We start from the raw sequence: 22,872 nt of genomic DNA, 5'->3' as shown, positions 1-22,872 counted from the left end.
CTAAGAATGTTCTAGTAGTGTTAAGATCTCTCTCTCTCTCTCTCTCTCTCTCTCTCTCTCTCATACGCAAAAGAAAGCCAGTTCTTACCTCCTTAGACAGCAGCATTTGATGGCTCAGGCAGAGCAAAACAATTTCCATATTTATCTGCAAAGGGCAAAAAACAAGAGACAAGAGACTGAACCCTGCGATAGCTGCCAAGCTCCAATAATTCAAATAACCATTTACAGAGCAACAATGGGGGCTTTTTGGCAGGTTAAAAATATTAACCTTGTGAATTTGTAATTGTATTGCCAAATTACGAGACAAAGGTGGCATCAGAAGGTTCAAGCACCTTGAAGAGGCATCCAAATGACACTGACCTCAATCTAATAAAAACACGCACTATGAGCAATACTTAAAGCATACTTGTGTATGCTCACTGGACAATTCGACAGCACCAAGGTCGGGAGGGATAGGAGACCCACATTTATCGGCAATGCTTATGCGACCTTGATTATAAGGGTATCAAAAAAGGGATCCCCCACCACCCACCAGAGGCTTGAACCACCTACCTCCTCCGGGAGAAGCCATTGCCAAACCAAAGGGCCCCAAGTGCTGGCGGATGAAAGGCGGAATTGTTACTTTACAGTATATTTGCGGACAGCATTCACATGTATTGTGCATGTGGTTCACATAGAGTTTTATTGATAGCACATGGGATCATTCGGTCTACACAATTCACTCTTTCAGTTCACATAGAGTATGCACTTTAGACTTCACTAGTTCACTTCCTAGATTGTGTTCGACCATCGTGAGGCTGGTACATTGTATTCACTACTGCACCAGGACCATCCCCAGCACAATTTTCAGGCTAATCGTCTAGCGTCCATGGCACTAGCACTGTTTCATCACTAGAAAAACACGCTTAAGATAGGCTTATATGCATTGAGCACTGGCTATTATATCACTTCAATAAATGTTCACAGTGACCACATTCTATCCGATAATTTCAACCTAGGTGAACTTCACCACCTTGGCACCTTGACTAAAAGCTGAACACTTTATCTTTGTGATAGACAATAAAGCTCAGCAAAACCACAAATTTGACTGTGCCCGCGCAAGAGCATCAATTGCCCCACTTCAAAACAATATACATGAGAAACAAAATACCAAGAACCCTTGAGATTGTTGAAAACATCTGCCAAATGAGCATCCAATGACTCAAGAAACAAATATATCCCAAGGAATGGAGTAGAACCCTCGACCTTGTTTAAATCAGTTGGCATTACCCATTGTACAAGATTACCTGGTCCCACTTGACAGATAAATGCGGTGTATGTTGGTATTAGTCAATTTACGACGACAAGTAGGACACTTCTTTTGTGATTTTATAGCTCCCAGAATGCAAGGCCTGCAGAAAATGTGACCACAGACCGTTGAAGTTTCTTCCTTCATTGTATCCATACAAATGGCGCACGTCAGCTGGACATCTTTAGATGGCTCTGGTGAAACCTGTGGAGCCTTTCGCTTCTGCAACAAAAAGAAAACCATAATTATTCAAACTTTGAAACCATGGAAGAGAAGCCCGACAGCTAAGGTTCATAAACTAAGTCAGAAGTCCGACAGCTAAGGCTCATTAAGTATGTGTTTACGCAATACAAAAAATATAAGGAACAATGGGGTCAGGTTACGATGGATGTGTGGGTGTGTAAAGACAATACCCAGAGGCATCTGACACAGAAAAGGCAATCAATGGCATGCTCACAAGAGCTTTCATGAGTCTTTCAAAAATGTTACTTGCTTGGGAAGCAAGGAACATGAAAATATGTACACAACGAGGAGGCTCACACCAAGAGCTAAAAATAAACTTTGCTATCATGCAAACTTCTCTTGGAGACTTGACTGTAATTAGACAGTTTGACAAGCTGAAAACAAACAAGAATCAACACTCTGTTTGTAGCAAACCACTTTCCTCCCTTGATTAGCCATTTTTTTACGCCTTTGTACTCGTAAAACAATCGCGTAAATCAAGCTCTCAATGCATCTGACTCTCCCTGTACTCCAACGCACAATCACCACATTGAGAAGTGTAACCTCCCCCTACAGCAAAGCATTCAAGTTGTCTGACCTTCGAATTCTAGTGTTGACCATCTTATGTAGCAGTCCATCAGGATTTGTTTGATGCAAGCTGTTGTGTGGTGGAGCAAGGTGGAAAGGTACATAATATACGGTTCCGATTCAATACGTAAGGTACGTACCTTTGTACTAATAAAATTTCAAGGTACATAATATACGGCTCGGATTTGTACTGATAAACTTTTAAGGTGCATAACAATACGTACCCTTTTATTTTTACAAATTCTATATTTTTACATACAATCATGTATGTATTACAGAATGTCTGCAATGACCCTGCTCCAAAGACAACTATGTAGCTATCATAACGTATAAGGTTTTTTATCGTGAGTGTGGAGAAACTCTTATGGGCATGTCTCTGGATTTGTTTGTTGAGTCTAAAGGCCCTCTCGCCACCTCTTGTACATACCTATTAATTTTTGGGTGTGAACCACCCCTCGGGTCACTTAAGTAGGCCTCTAAAGTAAGAAAAGCTGCCACTTTCTTAAAGGACAATGCGCTTACATGGTGGACGACACTATTAATGCAAGGACAGGCACCCGCCACTTCGGTTTACTTCAAGCAAATATTTGCATCTGCTTGGCTGTCAAATGAATTTGAAGCCGACGTCATGACAGATTGGCACTAGCTTACTTCAGCTACATGCAAGAGCTTGCTGGAGTACAATTAGAGGTTTTGTAAAGCGTTACTCTCAGTGACCTCCTACAGATTTGTGCCATTGACAGAGCAGATAGAGAAGTATTGTTGTGGGCTGCCTAAAGGGCTTCGGGACTACTATACCAAGAACAGAGAGGCTACCCTCACTCAGCTTATGGAAGTTGCTAACACTGGTCTTGCCTTGTTGAAAGGAGAGGACGGTGGGTCTCCGAGCAACGAGAAAGGAGGCAGCAAAAGCAAAATTCAGCGAAGAAGCCCTTTGTGAAAACGGCTCCTAAAGCGTCACAGGGCTCAGAAAAGGCCACCAACGACAAGGATTCAGCCGGGACTTCTGGAGCGCAGGCAAAGAAACACAAGAGGAAGCCTTTTGTGCACAAGTCACTCGAGGAAAAGAAGGTCCTAATGGCTGAAAATAAATGCTTTATATGCGAGCAGCCTGGTCACTTTGCTACCAATTGTCCACAAAGGAAAAGACCAGCTGACTCAGATGATAAAGTGGACTAGAAAGGCAAGAAGTCTAAACCCATGGCAGGTTTGGTGCCAGATATGGTGGGTGATAGGCCCAATACAGATGCCAGTGAGTTATGCAAGGCATGGGGTAAAGTTAGAGATCAGACGACACAGATCTTCTTTGATCTAAGTGCCAAAGCAAACTTTATCTCACCAGAGCTAGCTATGAAGTTGGGCATTAGAGCTGAAGAAATGGGATACACAGCACAGGCAAGGTTGATATGTCCTGGCCAATCAGAGTGTGTTACTCCCATTATTGGAAAGTTGCGTCTGCATATTCAGTCATATGTGGACACAAAAGAATTTTATATCATGCCATTGGAAGGATGCGATACGCTACCTGGAATTCCATGGATGTTCAAAGTGCGTGACGTGTTGGATGCCTTCGGCAAGACGATCACCCTTCAGCATAGTGTCACAAAGTGATGACGTGTCTGCCCGAGAGTATGCGGGAAACCCTGCTCGAAACCCTAACCCTAAAACCTGCAAACCCTAATTCTTGCCAAAAATCCTAACCCTAAAATCTGCCCTGACATAACCCTAACCCTAACCCTAAAAAGCAGAGGACTGAATTTCCGTGAAACGCACTGGCATGCTAACGTGGCAGTACGGCAGCCCAGAATTTGCGGCACTTGATTTTCAGCTTTTGGGCGTCAGCTTTTTCTCTACGCAATAGCAACGAGAGAGAGAGAGAGAGAGAGAGAGAGAGAGAGAGAGAGAGAGAGAGAGAGTTACATTGCTTTTTATTTTACAAGACTCAAGAGAGCTTGTGTGAGATAGAGAGAGAACACTTTGCTTTTGATTTGGAAGCTTTCGGGGCTTTGCTTTTGGCATCCCTTGTAAAACTTTAAATAAACGGTTTTGGACACACTCTGGAGAGCATCAATCAAGAATCAATCACGACAGCACCAAATAACCACTTCAAAACAGTTCACAGTTCACAATAGATTTGCACTGGCCCGGCATAGTTCCGTGCCTAGAGATATTGGCCCCAAAGACTGGCGCCCCTTTCGGTATTTCTTTATGAATTAATCAATGTTCACAGTACAAGAGAGCGGTTTTAGGGTTAGGGTTTATGACAGGAATTAGGGTTTGCAGGTTTTAGGGTTAGGGTTTCCAATAGGGTTTCCAGCATACTCTCGGGCGGACACGTCATCACTTTGTGACATACCCCCCTCTTGAAAGCATTATAATCGCCCTCGATTACGCCTGCAAAACAGACAGAGGCCATAAATTGTCTTAGCAGACACTGACTGTTAGTACCTACGTACTAGGAACACACATCTAGCACATGTACCAAATCGACAGTCACATCACAGGACATCACATGACATTCAACATTCATTCGGATCTTAGACCATGATTTATCGGCAATGTAGCTAGCAATCGCATCGAGACCTCATCGATGTCCGATTGACTAACGCCTATTGCAAGCATGTCTATTCGAGATCAATCCTACCAAAATGTGGCAGTCATTTCGTCTATCAGTTCCTGCACTTAAAAGAAGTCAAGAACAAATCAATATCATAATCAAGAATTCCATTTCATAAAGTCATACAGCAGAATACTGTCAGCTCTCAGTATCCCTGAAGCTCAAAGAGACATCAGTGACTAGTATCTAAATCGCAGCATCTGTTGACAAAGGAGCGGAGTAACTCCCCTCTTGTGCATCCCACTGCACCAGATCTCCGGCCAAGCTGAATTCTGGGTTCCATTTGGAGTAGACTATGCTAAACCAAAAGCCTCGAGGTAAAGTTTCACAATCTGAGGAGTATCTGCTAGGTCCTCCTCCTCCATCCACTTCGCATCCAATGCAAGATAGTTCTTGAACTCAACCAAGAACCGCCTTCGGACTTTACCTTTATTCTTCGTATCCTTATGTGCCAAAATCAATTGACAAAGTGTGAACTATTTTGAAGTGGTTATTTGGTGCTGTCGTGATTGATTCTTGACTTGGAGTGTCCAAGTCTGTTACAAGAGGGACAAAACTCATGTTTTGGATGTAAAGCTCAGTCTGTCCCTATTGTATCTGCTTCTGCCATCACTTCTGTAATAAAGAATCATCTTTCTGTGTACTTGATTTTTGCACGTGATGTCTCAGATAATTGTCAATCAAATTTATCTGTGTTAGATAAACAAAGGTCAACATTTTTGCGACAGTTTAGTCACTTTTTCTCTGATTCATAACCGTCGCAATTGCCACTAGAGAGACGTGAGGATCATCGAATAGATTTGGTGCCAGGGTGTAGCCCACAAAATAGACCTCCCTACAGGGTTAGTGCGGCGCAGCAGAAAGAGATTATGGGCCAAGTTAAGGAGTTATTAAAGAAGGGGCTGATTCAACCTAGTTCTTCACCCTTTTGCTCCCCAGTGCACCTAGTGCAGAAAAAGGATGGCTCATGGCGCATGTGTATTGATTACCGTGCGTTGAACAAGAATACCATCAAGAATAGGTTTCCTATTCCTAGGATTGATGATATTCTCGATCGTTTAGAGAGTGCTGCAATTTTCAGCAGGATAGACCTTAAGAGTGCGTACCATCAGATTCGTATAAGGCCAGAGGATGTGCACAAGATTGCGTTTAGAACGACATTTGGTCTTTATGAGCTTCCAGTGATGTGTAAGGTGCAACGGAAGTGAATGTTGAGCTTTGCTTAAGATGGGTGCTCCGAACTATGCTCAAGGGTTCCTTTTACTTACGGAAGGAAGAGCCTTCCGCTCCTTTAGTGAGGAGTACAATGGACACAAACAAAGCGGTGAACACTATGAATGAAGGTGCTGAGACTGAGAGAGAGAAGAGACGAATACGACACCAGAACGTTGTCAAACCCTCCTCCAAAGGCCCCACTCTCTATGGCAAGAGCGGGCTGAAATCTGAAAATGCTAAGGGCTGAAATCTGCAAATCTTTATCTGCTGAATTCTGACTCTATGTCGATGACGATGTTGATGGCGACGCCGCGCTGAAAATGCAGATGCTGAAATCTGCGTTTTCAGGGCTGAAACATTCTCAGGGTGTCTTAAGTGCTGAAAACTGAAAACGCTGATGCTTCTAACTATTCCGTCGTGAAGGATCTGCAAAACGCTAGGATGGTATGCTGATCCAAAAACGCTAGGGCTGAAAATGGGTCCTGCTGCAAAAACGCTGTGAATTTGATGGTGCAAACCACTAACGCTAGGGCTGATCTGTCCTTTGTTGTCGCCAGGCTAATGCAGATGCAAAAACGCTAGCTGATCTGGGTTCTTGATCCAAAAACGCTAGCTCCTCTGCTGTGATGCAAAAACGCTAGAGAATCTTGGGGTCCTGCTGAGAAGTTGCAGGTGAGCAAGCGCTCCTACTGCCTCTTCTGCCAGAAACACTAGTGCTAGGGTTTCCTTATATATTAACTTACTCATTTTGCCCTACCCAGTTCCCAACAAAAGTCACTTAAAAATAATAAGTGAAAAATGTCAAAAATAGGAAAATAGGTTTAATGCACTGGAAAATGCTCCTAATGGATTCTGATGGATTCTGAGGTAATGCTTATGATCATGTTGTGTGCAACCAGAGGATATGCATCTAAACTAAGTGTCTAGACATGCACGGTCTGCCAACAGACTCACAAAAGTGCCAGATCACTTCCTATTCTAGACTGACTTGACTGAACTGAACCCATGTCATGAAGTAGCTTGTCCACGGACACATAGGGTTGGATGTGTCACGTGACATCCCCATTTTTTCAAAGTGAGGTACTGGTACAGAACTGTATGGCGTCGAGGGAGATCGCCAACAACATCCGGAATCCTCGAAAGGACTCTTCGTTGGCCCACTTTAATGTGTGGGTCGTGCGATACTTAAACTTAATAAAGGTCTGCAACGCTTGCTTCTTTGGGCCGCGCCGAAAGCGACACAAAGTCTTCTGTGGCTCCTTCAATGCTTCAACTTCGTCTAGAGTCATGCGTCTACCTTCTTCAAGAATCTCCAAGGCTGAAAATTCATGAAACCACTTCCAACACAAAACATGAACATACCCATTCCATGTAAAGTGACTGGAAAAATACTATTCCTTCAAAAAAATTGTGCATGCAATGCAGATGAACAAAGTGACGGAGTGCCAAACCGTTCATCAAACACACGCAAACGATGGGGTCGAATCTCGACTTTTTGATCTAAATCAATCAACTGTGGCAAATCACAATGGAAATGCCTATGCTTGATGCTCAATCTTCTTGTGCTCTTTCTATGACTGTGTCATGCCAAGGAAGAGACATGCAATGTGACTTTCGTGACTGCAAACATTTCATCTTTCCATGAGTAATCCGCATACATCCGTGCTCGTTCATGAGTGAATCGCGCTCAACGTACAATATTCATGCCTAGGAAAAGGGATCACATAACGACGGTGACTAAAATACAAGAAACGATCACGAATGAAACACTCGAACAATGCGTGCTGAATAATCACTCGAACAAAGAATACTTCCTGTGGTGGTTCTCTAGACCTAGGCTCGAGAGCCAAGATCAGTTCTTCCTTAGGGGGTTCTTTGGACCTAGGCTCGAGAGCCAAGACCGGTTCTTCCTGATTGGTCGAATCGTCCTGTGCGGGTTCTTTGGACCTCGACTCGAGAGCCAAGATCGGTTCTTCGTGATTGATCGTCTTTGCAATGAGGTTAGCTTCACTAGAGAAAGTATCAACTAAACCATCAACCTTGTGAACAATCACATCATCATGCTTATCATTATCATTCAAATGATCATGCTTATCATAATCATGCAATTCATCATGCTTATCATCATGCAAATCCTGTGTGTCATGCTTTGGAGAAGAAGAGACTGAGAGAGTCTCCTTTTCCCGAATCTCTTGCATCTGTGCTTGCACATGAGAAAAGAATCGGAACAAGGCGGTTTTCCTTTCATTGTGCTCATGCTCTATGGCTACCATTCTTTCTTCGTGTTCACGCTCTATTTCTGCATTTCTTGCTTCTCGTTCTAACTTCATGTCCATCATCATCTTGTCGAAAGTCTCCATAGGAGTTAGTGCAATCCTTGGCGTAAATGGGGAAGGGGGAGGGTCGGAAAAACCTCCTGGTGGGGAAAATTCTTCTTCGCCACTCCCATGCTCACCACCTCCATGCTGAAGGAGTACGAGCGGAAGTGCGACGCGAGAGAGAGTGCGAGAAGAAGAGCACGACGATATGGTGAACTCGCTCTACTGTAATGTGTAGAGCATAGTGAGTTCTTATTAGGTTTTTACAAAAGAATATGTGTACATACCTGGCGGCCCGCCCACTTACCTGGGCGACCACATTGGGCTTTATACCCCAACAACCTCCCACTTAAAGTCCAATGTGGTACTTTAAGTGTGAGAGAAGCTACTATACAAGCTAGTATACAAGAGATGTAGAGAAGTGATGTACTACCCTACACCTAATTGCTTGCGAAAATGCGCAAAGCTCTCTGAGGGAAGTCCTTTTGTAAGTAGATCAGCAGGATTTTCTGTGGTGTGAACTTTGACAAGCTGAAGTTGCTTATCCTCGAGCATTTCCCTGATGAAATGATACTTCACATCCACATGCTTTGTCTTTGAGTGATAAACTGGATTGCGAGCCAATTGTATAGCACTTTGACTATCACAATATAACACAGGCATCTCTTCTTTGATTCCCAAATCTGTTACTAGTCGATTAAGCCAAATTGATTCTTTGCATGCCTCTGATGCTGCAACATATTCAGCCTCTGTAGTAGACTGAGTAACACAATCTTGTAATCTAGAACGCCATGATACTGCTCCACCAGACAATGTAAAAACATACCCTGACGTAGACCTTTGGTTGTCTAAGTCACCTGCATAATCTGAGTCTGTAAAACCCTTTACACTTAGCTCCTGACTCCCATAGCATATACGCATACTCTTTGTAGCTTTCAGGTATCTCAATATTCCTTTCACTGCCTCCCAATGTTTCTTGCTTGGGTTTGACATGTATCGACTTACTACTCCCACTGCAAATGCAATGTCTGAGCAAGTAGCAATCATTGCATACATCAAACTACCCACTGCAGACGCATATGGAATCTTATCCATTTCAGCCTGTTCTTCCTCAGACACAGGACAATCTTGTTTGCTAAGTTTCACATATGGTGGCAATAGAGCACTCAATGCCTTTCCCTTCTCCATATTGAAACGTTGCAAAACCTTGTCAATATACTCTGTTTGAGATAACCAAATCAACTTCTTTGATCTGTCTCTCTCAATGCGCATACCAAGTATATGACTTGCCTCACCCATGTCTTTCATGTCAAACGATTTTGCCATCTTTGACTTCAGAGCTGAAATTTCTTCCAAGTGCTTGCCAACAATCAACATGTCATCCACATACAAAATAAGGATCAGCCAACTACCATCCTTAGCCTTCTTTGTATATAGACAGTGATCGAACTCACTACGTTTGTAGCCTTGAGAAAGCATAAACTTGTGGAATTTATGGTACCATGCCCTCGGTGATTGTTTTAAGCCATAAAGACTCTTTAACAACTGGCATACCCAATCTTCCTTGCCTTTCTCAACAAACCCTTCTGGCTGCTGCATGTAAATTTCCACATCTAAATCACCATGCAAGAACGCTGTCTTGACATCCATTTGGTGCAACACCAAATCTAATATGGCAACCAATGCAAGAAAGCATCTCAATGTAGTCATCTTGACCACCGGAGAGAAGACTTCATCAAAGTCAATGCCTTGTTCTTGCTTAAAGCCCTTGGCAATAAGCCTTGCTTTGTACTTTGGCTGACTATCATGAGCGGTGATCTTATACCTGTAAACCCATTTACAGGGTAGAGCCTTTTTGCCCCGTGGTAATTTAACTAGCTTCCATGTCTGGTTTTTATGCAGAGCTGTCATCTCTGACTGCATGGCCAATTGCCAATTCCCGGAGTCCTTCATTTGCACTGCTTCCTTGTAACATGAAGGCTCATTGCAATCAGTCAACATGACATAGTTCATAGATGGAACAAACCTATCAGGAGGTCGCGTGACACGTCCAGATCTACGCACAATAGGTGGCTCAGGCTCAGCCACAACCTGTGGTTCCACTCTATCCTGTCCTTGCTTCTCGTGAGCCCTGACATTTTGTCTTGCACGTGCAGGTCCATCTTCTTGGAAGACAACTCTTCTAATCTCCTCAACCCTCTCTGGTTTAGAATGATATTTGGATTCATTAAAGTGAACATCATTGCTGCGGACAACCTTTCTGGATTCGGGATCCCAAAGTCTGTACCCCATCTCACCAGAATTACCATAGCCTAGAAAGATGCACTTTCTACTCTTTGGCTCAAGTTTGTTCCTAAATTCCTTTGGAACGTGAGTATATGCCTCACAGCCAAAGACTCTGAGATGCTTGTATGAGGGCATTTTGCCTGACCATACCATCTTTGGCACTGAATCCTTCTGCAAAACCTTGCTAGGAGATCTATTTACAAGATGAACAGCTGTTGATACAGCTTCAGCCCAAAACCCATTTGGCAGCTGTGCATTAGACAACATACTTCTGACCTTCTCTTGTATGGTCCTATTCATCCTCTCAGCAACACCATTTTGAGGAGGATTGTAAGGAGCAGTAAGTTCACGTTTTATACCTTTTGACTCACAAAAGTCCTGAAAGGCCTTTGAAACATACTCTCCACCATTGTCAGTGCGTAAGCATTTAAGCTTCTTGCCACTCTGATTCTCCACAAGTGTCACAAACGTTTTGAAAACACTAAACGCTTCATCCTTGTGCTTGAGAAAGTAAACCCATACTTTCCTCGAGTAATCATCTATAAATGTCATAAAGTAAGAAGCTCCCCCTAGAGATAGGTTAGGCATAGGTCCACACAAATCACTATGAACAAGTGCAAACTGTGTATCTCTTCTACTGCTTCTATGCTTATGTGGCTGCTATGTTTGCTTACCATACAGACAATGTTCACAGAATTCAAAATCATTAAATGAAAAGCCAGGCAAATAACCAAAACGAGACAAGATTTCCATTCCCTTCTTGGACATATGTCCTAACCGGCTATGCCACAAAGAAACGTTCGGCTGCTCGGTTACATTGATTACATATTTAGAGACATTTGATACATAAATCATGTAAAGTCCTCCAGACTTTACTCCATGTGCTATTGTCATAGAACCCTTGGATATCTTCCACATGTTCTGTCCAAAAGTGGTGACGTAGCCAGCATCATCAAGTAAACCTGTGCTGATCAAGCTCTTTGTAATTGCGGGAACATGTCTCACATTCTTCAGCGTGAAAGAAGAGCCATTCTGAAACTTCAATTGAACATCTCCAACACCTAAGATCTCACATGTCTACCCATTGCCTAGCCGAACATGATCTTTAGTGGTCACATAAGAAGTAAACCACTCCTTGTTTGGAGACACATGAAGTGATGCCCCTGAGTCTATAATCCAGTCACTCAGTGCATTTCCATCAGATGCTGTAAGAAGAGCCGAGTCCATTGTATTCTTCAAGAAGTAGATGTCTCCTGACACTAAACTGTCATCCTCTGCAACAGTGTTTGTCACATTTATTTCTTGAATCTTCACTGAGGACTTGTTCTTCTCACCATGGTCTTCAGCTTTCTCTTTGCCTTTTTCTGCTTTCCATTCTCTGCAGTCTCTTTTCATGTGACCCTTCTTGCCACAATGGTAGCATTCTATGTCACTCTTGCCTTTAGCACTGCGGGACTTGCTACGAGACTGATTCCTCTTTCCACCTTTGTACTTTTCTTTGGTCCTTCCCCTGACAACTAAGGCTGTTCCTTTGCCTTTGTCCATTGTCTTTCTATTGGTTTCTTCAGTAAGCAGACTTCCTTCTACACCTGCTATGTTCAAACCATCTGGAGGTGCAGAATTACTCAAAGCTGTGCGAAAAGTGTCCCAACTTTCCGGCAATGTGATCAACAGGAACATAGCTTTAACAGGTTCATCAAGCTTGACACCTTGAGCTGACAACTGACTATAGATTGTGTTGAATTCATTCAGATGATTGGACATAGGTGTCCCTTCTTTCATCTTCAAGTCAACAAGCTTCTTAAGCCAGTATACATGTGAAGCTGCACTCTGCTTCTCATAAAGATCACTCAGCTTTAACCATGCTTGATAAGCCGACATCTCGTCTGCTACATTGAAGTAAACGCTTTCTGCCAAAGTCAACATAATGATAGAAAGTGCCAATTCACCCATTTCGCTCCATTCATCTTCGTCCATATCTTCTAGTTTTATCCCCTTGAGGTTTTATCCCCTTGAGCTTTATAGGTTTTATCTCCTTCTTTTGTCCAACACGTGCCAAATCTGCTTCTTCCACAATGGGAAATTGGTTCCATCCAGCTTCTTGATATTGTAAAGAGCAGTGTCCTGTGATCCAGCCATAGCTACGCTTCACAGTAGTTTACTTTCCTGGGAAAAATTCGGCAAAGTTTCCCCTGTAAACTGACCTCTGAACCAATATCAACCTGTCAAATGAACCAAGAAAGCTTCAGATTCTGCAAAAATTTTGGCAGAGTCTCCTTTGTAAAATGGCTCTGGTGTACTAAAAACAGACCAAAAACAGCTCAAAAAACATTGTCTCTCTGACACTGTAAGCTGTGGGTAAATCTGTCCTGCACCTGTACTGTCTCTGACTGTCCTGTCACTGTCCTGTAAGCATAGACTGCGACAATGCCTCAACGGCAGTAAAGCAAAGATGCAATCCCAACTGTCTAACTCACAGTCAATACATCCTAGCTACCTATCTAAGGGTGCTCGAGGGATCGCTCCAAGACCTGTATCACCGAAAGAATCTCAACATTCGAGAATCCCCCAGCTCAATAAAACCTCACTCGACCCTCAACAAAGGCTGCAGTAAATCTGACAGTACATAGACTTCCACAAAGTCATACATCCACAAATTTCCCACTATATGCTGTAACCGCTGCGGCAGTTGTTTGCTGCGTGACTCACAGCCAGCAAACCCTCAACAGACATACATCATCTCTGACAATACATCCCATGTGGAAGTACCTGCAATGTCAGGATGAAATCTGGAATATCAAGCAGCAAACACAAGCTACCTGATGAACTAGTGGATGTCGCCTACAGTCTGTGTGTAGATACGCCCGTGTCGTATGTGACGCCTCCAAGAACTGTGAGCCGTCCTTCGATGTGTAGACAGCCACAAATCAACACTCTGGGAGTGTCCATATCCTCAACACCTGCAGTCGTAGGCCGAAAACCCCAAATTTGCAGAGTCGGATCTGCACCTGTCGAGACCACGTAGTCGAAAATGGCCTGCGCAGACCTTTGTCGAAGCCGAACGGTGGCCGAAATGACCTCAGAATGAAATTCTGACAACACCAAGCCCTTCGAGCTATCCCACGAGATTTGGGGCCATGTCTTCGCCTGTCGAATTTCACTCCAATCTGAGTTGGTGACTCTAGCCTCCTGCAGTGCTGCCCCGAGCCTCGATCTAAACTCTGATACCAGTTGAAGGAGTACGAGCGGAAGTGCGACGCGAGAGAGAGTGCGAGAAGAAGAGCACGACGATATGGTGAACTCGCTCTACTGTAATGTGTAGAGCATAGTGAGTTCTTATTAGGTTTTTACAAAAGAATATGTGTACATACCTGGCGGCCCGTCCACTTACCTGGGCGACCACATTGGGCTTTATACCCCAACACATGCGAAGTATCCATTCCGCTTCAGGTGATGACCATCCACTGAAGTCTTGGGTTCTTAAATTCACGAGGAACTTGGGTTCTTGTGGTTCTTGGGGTCTTGGGTTCTTGAGGTTCTTGAGGTTCTTCTTTAGCTTGCAATCTGTGTTAGAGAAGGATCTTCTCTTCACCCGAGCTCTACTCTTTCCCGCGGGCGCACCCCTTGGCGACCTTGCGCTCACACCAAGGTTGCTTTTTCCCACCTCACGTCAATTGGCCCGCCGCTAAGTGCACGGTCCACTCTCAATGAGTGAAAAGAGCCACAAGGAGATGCTGGACAAGCCCTTCTTTCTTAAGTTTCCTGTCTCTCTTCAAAAACACGATTAGGAATCAACACGCCCAAGAGGACTTGGGTTACGTGCGATCGCAACAAGCAAAAAAAATTCTTGTGGTTCTTTCCTTGAGTGATACAGAACACTGTCAAAGCTCTAATACCAATGCAAGGTGCAGCGGAAGTGAATGTTGAACTTTGCTCAAGATGAGTGCTCCGAACTGTGCTCAAGGGTTCCTTTTACTTACGGAAGGGAGAGCCTTCCGTTCCTTTAGTGAAAGAGTGCAATGGACACAAACAAAGTGGTGAACACTGTGAATGAAGGTGCTGAGACTGAGAGATAGAGAGAGAAGAATACGACACCAGAATGTTGTCAAACCCTCCTCCGAAGGCCCCATGGATAGTGGCATTTGGTCATAACCTTTTCCCTCAACGGCTATGTAACGTACAACATGGTTTTCCTCATCGAGTAGCCATCCCAAATGGAATATCCTGCAATTGTCTCCCCATCCCGTATCCGTGTGAAAACGTCTGCAAAATCTATATTTGTGGCATACTAGTCGACGAAGCTCCTATGATTTACTGCGGAAATAGCCGGAACAAATGGCTTTTGAGACAAAGCATCTGCCACCACATTCTTCTGTCCTTGAACATGGACAATCTGGAAGTGAAACTGTGACAAGATGTTTGCCCACCGCATCTGCTTTTCCGAAAGCTGCTTATGTGACAAGAAGTAGCGCAAACTCTGATGGTCTGTAAAGACAGTAAAAGCTGCTCCGAGTAGGTAATGCCGCCACTGAGTAAGAGCATCGATAACCACCAAAAGCTCTTTCTCATAAAGTTGTGTTGTCATTTCCGGCCTTGAGAACAATCGGCTCTCGTAAGCAATGACATGGCCTGCATTAAGACTGCACCCAGACTACGACCACAAGCATCACAATATACTGCAAATGACTTCTACAAGTCCAGCAAAGTCAAAACTGGTCTCGTAGTCGATTTCTCTTTCAATGTCTAAAAGGCAGTCATCTCTGTGGGTCCCCACGAGAAAGGGAATCCTTTTTGTGTCAAGATATGCAAAACGAAGCAACCTCTGCAAACTTTCTAATGAACCATTGTAGTACGAACACAATCCCAAGAAGCTTCTAACTTCATGGACATTCTTCAAATCGGACCAATCACGGATAGTCTCTATCTAGGACGGATCCATTTGCACTCCTGCTGCTGACACAATGTGTCTGAAAAAGTGTATCTCTGGTAGGAAAAAATCGCTTTTTCTTTGCATTAATCACTAACTTGTGATCTCGTAATGCCTGAAAGACCCGAAGCATATGATCTCTATGTTCCGCCTCATTCTTGGAGAAAACAATGATATCGTCAAAGAAAGTGCCAACGAATAGTCTGTACTCTCGAAAAACCCTGTCCACCATTCGGTTAAATGTCGCAGGAGCATTGGTTAAGCCAAAAGGCATCACCAAAAACTCAAATAACCCAAAAGTCATCTGAAATGTTGTCTTGTAGACGTCTCCCAACGCGATTCTGATCTGATGATATCCACTCTTCAAATCAATCCTGCTAAAGCACGAGGATCCCTATAATTTGTCGAGTATATCATCGATCCTAGGAATCGAAAATCTGTTCTTGATGGTGATTTTGTTGAGAGCTCTATAATTGATGCACATTCTCCAAGATCCGTCTTTCTTCAAGACCAACACTAGAGAGCAATACGTTGAAGTACTGGCTGGACAAGACCCTTTTCCAAGAGGTCTTTCACTTGGTTCATAATCTCTTCATTCTGTGCTCGGCTCACACGGTAAGGTGGCCGGTTCGGTGGTGTGCTTCCAAGTATCAGATCACTGCTATGATCTTCAGGATGAGCAGGTGGTAACTCGCCGGGCAGGCCCCCTGAGAAGCAATCGGCATGAGAGTGGAGAAATTCTTTATCAAGTTCAGACATATTTGTCTTATTTTCATCACTCAACTCTTTCATAAAGATCGAGTAAACAAACAGACTGGATTTCATTAATTTAGAAATGGCCGAAGCCGATACACTAGGGACAGACTCCCCCTTCAATTTAATGTCAAGTACAATGGTTCTGCCCTTCTCTGTAGTCAATGTTGCTTTCCTCATCCGATAGTCGACCACGACGTTGTTCTTGTGGTACCAGGGAATTCCTAAGAGAACATCACAACCTTCCAAAGGCATTATGTAAAAGTCCTCATGCCCCAATACCCCTGACAATGCAACCGAAGTTTGCCAATGATAAGTGTAATGGCTACGTCCCTACCAGGTGCCGCTAGAATTGCCTCTGCAAGTGGTCCCATCCGATTGGGAGTGATCTCGAGCCGCGCCGCCAATTCCGGTGAAATGAAGTTGGCCTTGGAAGAAGATCACGGCCTCTTGGTCTTTCACTTTGACCCAAGCTCGGCAAAGTGAAGTACTCTCGTCCATCGTGCTGGGATCGATACCCACGGAATCTGGAACCAGTAATGTTTTCATCTTGCCTTTTCTTCCACGTTCCTCAGTTGCTCTCAAACTCTCAGGCCTTTCGTCGTCCTGTTCTTTCTGTTCTTTCTGTGCCTTCGCATCCAAAGCACTTCCTCTCCCTGATGAAGCGAGCTCTCTCCTGAGGAATAAGCTTGGGTCGTGCAATTTGAGTTGCTCTTTCTCTTTCTATTTTCATTTGTAGAAGTCTGTTCAACTCTTTGTGTCATGACCTCATAGGTGAGGTAGGTCAGAAAGCCTTAGTGAATGGCAAAATCCTGTTTCGCATGACTCATGAACTCCTAAATAGAAGTTGACTTCTGTTCCAAGCAGTGATCTCGGATCTCTGTACGTAGACCCAAGGTAAACCGCTCAATCTGTTCTCTGAACGAGATCTTCTTGAATGAAGAGGCTGGTAGAAAAGAGCTCCAGAATCTCTCGCAATAAGCGTCCATTGTATCTTTCTTGATCATCCGAAGATGGTTCCAAGCAGCTCCTATATCGCGTTCATACTCTTGAGTCAACCAAGAAGAAATAAAAAGCTCCCCTTAAAGTAAGAGGTAGCTCTCCGAATCTTAGAGTGCACTAAGTAGCGTCCTCCTGCGAAAGCGATGTCAAATTGCTGTACAAAAGACAAAGCCTTCGAAGCATCTCTATATCCCAAAAACGTGTCAAATTTAATTGACTGTCCACCTTCCTTAAACTCTCAAACTTTCTTGCTTTTGTCTTCTAGAAAGTCATACTGGTTGGCTTTATAAAAATTCTTCTTCTTCGCATAAAAGTTGCTGTTGTCAGAGTTTGAACTATCTGTAGACAAGTCCTTTGTAGAACTGTCTCTCACTAGGCGAGATTTAGACTTCTTTGCCTTTTTCTTGCCCTTTCCGAAGCGTTGTTTCTTGCTTCGCTTTTTGCCTTTGCGGTCTTCTTCGCTCAACTCAAATGAGCTAGAAGAACTAACAGAAGAAGAAGAATAAGAAGTATTTCTTCAAATCGAACACGTTTCTTCTGTTTCTTTGCCTTTTCAAATGTCGACTGACGACCCAAATAACCCGGGAAGTCAGTGCCTTTCTTCTGCTTTTTGCCGTGCTTTTTAGCTTTGTTTTGCGCGTCAAAAAGCTGTGCAATCCGTGCATCAACCACCTCTTCTAATTCCTTCTCTGAATATTTCTTGTGAGCAAAAGGTTTCTTGAGAGGTGGTTTTGGGGATGGTGGTGTGGTTTTCTGCCACTACGCATGCACTTCCTGAAAAGAAGTCTCGCTCATATATTTTGCAAATTTAGGGTCCTTCGCAAAATTGAGCATCATCTTCGTTGCATCTCTGATCAATTGACGACGCTCCATCTCTGGACGCTCCGCCTGGGTAGGCCGAGACGGGCCATACTCCTTGCCGGAATCTTCGTTGAGATCCCTTGCCGCATCTCCGGATGCAAAGGGAGTCGACTGATCCTTGCGTGAAGCCATAGGTGCCGTGGACAAAAAAAATTGGGATCGGATTTCCCATAGAAGAGAAATCGGCCGTGCTCTGATACCACTGTAACACACTTGGACACTCCAAGTCAAGAATCTACCACGACAGCACCAAATAACCACTTCAAAACAGTTCACAGTTCGCAATTGATTCAACACAAAATTGGGATCGGATTTCTCGTAGAAGAGAAATCGGCCGTGCTCTGATACCACTATAACAGACTTGGACACTCCACTTCAAGAATCTACCACGACAGCACCAAATAACCACTTCAAAACAGTTCACAGTTCACAATTGATTCAACACTGGGCCGACGGAGTTCCGTGCCTAGAGATATTGGCCCCAAAGACTGGCGCCCCTTTCGGTATTTCTTTTTGTATTAATCTGAGTTCAAAGTACAAGAGTGCGGACAGGCGCTCACACTCAGACTCTGCGTCCAGACGCTCTAAGTTGTGAGGGGCCTACCTACTTATTTAAAGAGTACAAGGGATGCCAAAAGCAGTGCCCCAAAAGCTCCAAAAGCTGCAAAATTAAAAGCTTGTACTTTTCTCTCTCAAGTTCTCTCTCTCTTGCCCTAAAAATAAAACAAAAGAGTTCTCCTTCTCTCTTTCAATTTGCGTAGCCTAAAAAGCAGGCCAAAAAGCAAACTCCCGCATGCTTTCAATTCCGCAATTTTCGTCGTGTTTTGCGGGTTGCCACGTCAGCAGGCTTACGGCCAATCACGTCAGCCATTTTTGCAGCCATGCCAGAATGAGGGTTAGCGTTAGGGCAAAATTAGGGTTTCAGATTTTTAGGTTAGGGTTAGGGCAGAATTAGGGTAGTTGATTTATAGAGATTTCTTGTGAGAAATCTCGGCTAAATCGAAGGGCAATTAGCCCTACACGTGCGGGAACCCAAGGGCTACCTACATGTGTGTTCGGCACGCAAAACGGAGCCCCAAACAGAAAATTACGGCTTGCTGTAATTTTTTGCAGGTTTATGATTTTGACCCTTATTGATGCCTAAAGGTCCCAAGAGCTTCGGGGAAGCTAGGAAACTGCCAAACAGGTGTTCTAGTGCATTTTAGAGGGCTAAAAACAGAGAATTCAGCGTGCTGTATTTTCTCGTCGGTTTTGTAAAAGTGCTCTAATGCGCGAGGAAACTCACCTATTACATGGGGATTTTGTCTGTGAAGCCTTCTATTGTCGTTATGCTGCCAAAATTGGGCTAGAGTGGGGAATTTACCGCCCAATTAGAGTGGGACAGCTCGTAGAAATTTGCAGGTTCTTCTCCAAGTTTAATTGGAATAAAGAAATACCAAAAGGGGCTTGTTAGGTGCAGCGGAATGAATGTTGTATTTTCTCAAGATTAGTGATCTTTATTGCTCAAGGTTCCTTTTAGTTCTTAGGGAAAGAGAGAGCTTTCCGTCTTATGGAGAATGCTATGGTCACGAACAAAGTGAATGGATTGTGCGTGCAAATGAATGAGACTGAGAGAAGGAGAGAGAAGAGATACGACACCGAGAGGTTTGTAAAACCCTCCTCCAAAGGCCACACTCTCGTCGGTGAGAGTGGTCTACTTGATTGCACAAATGCGTACAATGCAGATGCAATGGACAGATGCAAGTTGGACTATGCCGATGACGACGACGGTGATGATGACGGCGACTTGGGCTGAAATCTGAGATCGTCTAGATGCTGAATTTCTGGGACTGTTTCAAGGCTGAAAATGGACTGTTTTGGCTGCATTTTCCTTGGTTAAACTTGAGGGATCATCTGCAACTGAATGGGGTGGTTCTGCTATCGATTCATAGGTTGAAAACTGCTTTTCTTCAAGGCTGAAAGTCCTGCTGTAAAAACGCTATCAAACAAAGATCTGCTGGCGTTTTGGAGAAGGAAAACGCTGCTGAATCTGGGGGTCTATTCCCTGTTGAGAACGCTGGATAGCAGTACTCCTTAGCGTTAGTGATTGGTGATTAAAACGCTGAACTGCATGGGGGTTTCCTTGCGTTTACAAAGGCTGAAATCGCTGCAGATTTTCACTAGATGCTAGCGTTAGTGATCTTCTATTGCTGCTGCCAATGGGTAATGGAGACGCCAGGTATGAGGAGCATAGGATGGCGATGGCAGGTTGTGGACAACGCCCAGAAGGGAGAGGTAGTCTGTGAAGAAAACGCTGGCTTGGTGGGAGTGGCCTCGCCGAGGGTACGGGGAGGGTCTTGCTGAGAAGTTGCCTGTTGAGCGGGAAGCTCCTGCTGCCTCTTCTGCCAGAAAGTGCTAACTTGGGTTTGCTTATATATTAACTTAGCAAAATTGCCCTACCTACTTTTGTAGGAAAGTCACTTAAAAATAATAAGTGAAAATCCCAATAAATAGGAAAATAGGCTAAATGCACTGGAAAATTCCCCTAACCGATGCGAATGGATTCTGATGGGAATTCTGATGATCATGTTGTGTGCAACCGGAGGATATGCATCTATGCTAAGTGACTGGGCATGCACGGTCTACGAATAGACTCACAAAAGTGCCAGATCACTACTAATCTAAACTTGATTGGATTGACTGAACCCTGCTGTGGTGTAGCTTGTCCACGGACACATAGGGTTGGGATGTGTCACGTGACATCCCCTCCTTTTCAAAGTGAGGTACTGGTACCAAACTGTATGGCGTCGAAGGAGATCGCCAACAGCATCCGGAATCCTGGAAGGGACTCTTCGCCGGCCCACTCTGCTGTGTGGGTCGAGCGATACTTAAACTTCATAAAGGTCTACTAATATACAGGAAACCTTCACGAATGAAACACTCGAACCATGCGTGCGTGTTAATACTTCCTGTGATGGTTCCTTGGACCAAGGCTCGAGAGCCAAGATCGGTTCTTCCTGAATGATCGAATCGTCCTGTGGGGATTCTTTGGACCGCGACTCGAAAGCCAAGATCAGATCTTCGTGACTGCTCGAATCTACAACGAGGTTAGCTTCGCTAGTAAAAGCATCCACTAACACATCATCCTTGTGAACAATCACACCATCAACATGCAAATCATCATGCTTGTCATTGTCATCCAAATCATCATGCAAATCATTATCCTTCAAATCATCATGCTTCACACAATCATGCAAATCCTGTGTATCATGCTGTGGAGAAAAAGAGACTGAGAGAGTCTCCTTATCTCGAATCCTTTCAACCTTGTCCTGCATATTAGCAATGAGAGATGGAGAAGGAACAATGTCCACTCCATGAAATACAGTAGGAGAATCACTTTTGGCATTGATAGTTAAAGTGCTAGCCTCCCAATCAACACGAGGGTTAATTTCACGAAACCATTTCATGCCTAAAATCATATCACATCCTGAGAGAGGAGAAACAACAAATCTTCTAGTGAAGGAAGTCTGTTGAATTGCAAACAACACATCAAGGCACTCCTTCGTGATGAGAGCGTCCATACCAGACGAAAGCCAGAGACCTCGATAGGAGATCTCGGACTAACTTCGAGGCGGGCTCTCTCAACAAGAGAGGGACTGATCACATCATGCATACTACCCGGGTCAAACAATATGACAAAACGGTGCCCTGACGTGCGACCGTAACATTTAATGAGAGAATCATCAATGGGAGGGTCCTGAGAAACTGTGGGCACAATCGTGTTATCATTCATTGCATTGACAGATGTAGTGGGTGCTGTGGGTTCTTTAGAATCTAGATTCATTCGATTCAAGCTTAGGACATGTTCTTTTTATGTGACCCTTAATGTGACAATGAAAACAACGACCTTCTTTAGAATAAGTGCTTTGTTCTTCCAAAGTGATGTAACCTCCTACAATTCCTTGTGCTACCTTTTCATTTGGAGTAAGCTTAGGTTTCGCAATTGCGTTAGCCTTACCCTTAGAGTCATTGGAAGAATTCTTTGATGAGATACTGTTGGTAGAGTGGTTAGAAGAGTTATCATTCTTACCGTTCTGAGGAGTCTGCGAGGTACTTGTGGAAGTCTTGTTCTCCTTAGGCTTTCCCTTGTTGTGTTTCATCTCCTGCGCGAGAGCAATCGCTACCGCCTTGTTGAGATCGATTGAATCGAATACCTCGACATCGTACTTGATATACTCGTCCAATCCAAAGAGAAAAGCCTCTTTGCGTTCATCATCCAACATGCGAAGTTGGATACCTAGCTGCAAAACACGATTAGAAAAAGACATAACCGGCACACCATTTTGCTTAAGAGCACGCCAATCGTCCTTCAACCGTGCGAGGTACTGAGGTGGCATAAACCGCGCCTTTAGCTTGTCTTGGAAATCAGTCCAACTAAAAGAGGGGCGTGAAATCGTCGGCTGCCTCTAGGTGCGCGGCTAGCTGTGCCTCTTGCCATGCGTGATACCAATTGATGGCATCACCGGCAAGGTACATAGCTGCCGTCAAAACTTTGCTATTCCCTGTCTTCTTAGTTGTCGCAAAATAAGCATTAAATTGATGCAACCAAGAATCAATAACTGTAGCATCCATCTTACCGTCATACTTACTGAAAGTCGACTTTTCTGTGACTGAACGGTTGGAATCCGCGTCGTGGCTTGCGCCACTTGACGAACTCCCACGATCTTTGGGTGGTTCGGTCTTCGAGGCTAGGATGTGGGAAATAAATTCTTGATGACGAATCTCCCTTTGAGCCTCTCGTTCATCGCGCTCGCAT

The 22,872-nt window shown here is 44.0% G+C and overlaps 1 protein-coding gene across 1 annotated transcript in view; it reads right to left on the bottom strand.

Moving 5' to 3' along the window:
• Positions 1–1,066: 1,066 nt before the first annotated feature.
• The window catches only part of LOC147442142 (uncharacterized), a 28,551-nt gene continuing 6,745 nt past the window's right edge, over positions 1,067–22,872 (bottom strand). The window contains exon 4 of the mRNA XM_086529596.1: positions 1,067–1,510. Within this exon, the coding sequence (XP_086385722.1) occupies positions 1,283–1,510 (228 nt within the window). The 3' untranslated portion in view covers positions 1,067–1,282. The remainder of the gene's footprint in view (positions 1,511–22,872) is intronic.

This window comes from Adiantum capillus-veneris, chromosome 14 (assembly GCF_014529385.1).
Source record: "Adiantum capillus-veneris isolate H3 chromosome 14, ASM1452938v2, whole genome shotgun sequence".
Lineage (NCBI taxonomy): Eukaryota > Viridiplantae > Streptophyta > Polypodiopsida > Polypodiales > Pteridaceae > Adiantum > Adiantum capillus-veneris.
The sequence above is the reverse complement of the archived record's forward strand: the minus strand, read 5'-3'. Positions and strand labels throughout refer to the sequence as shown.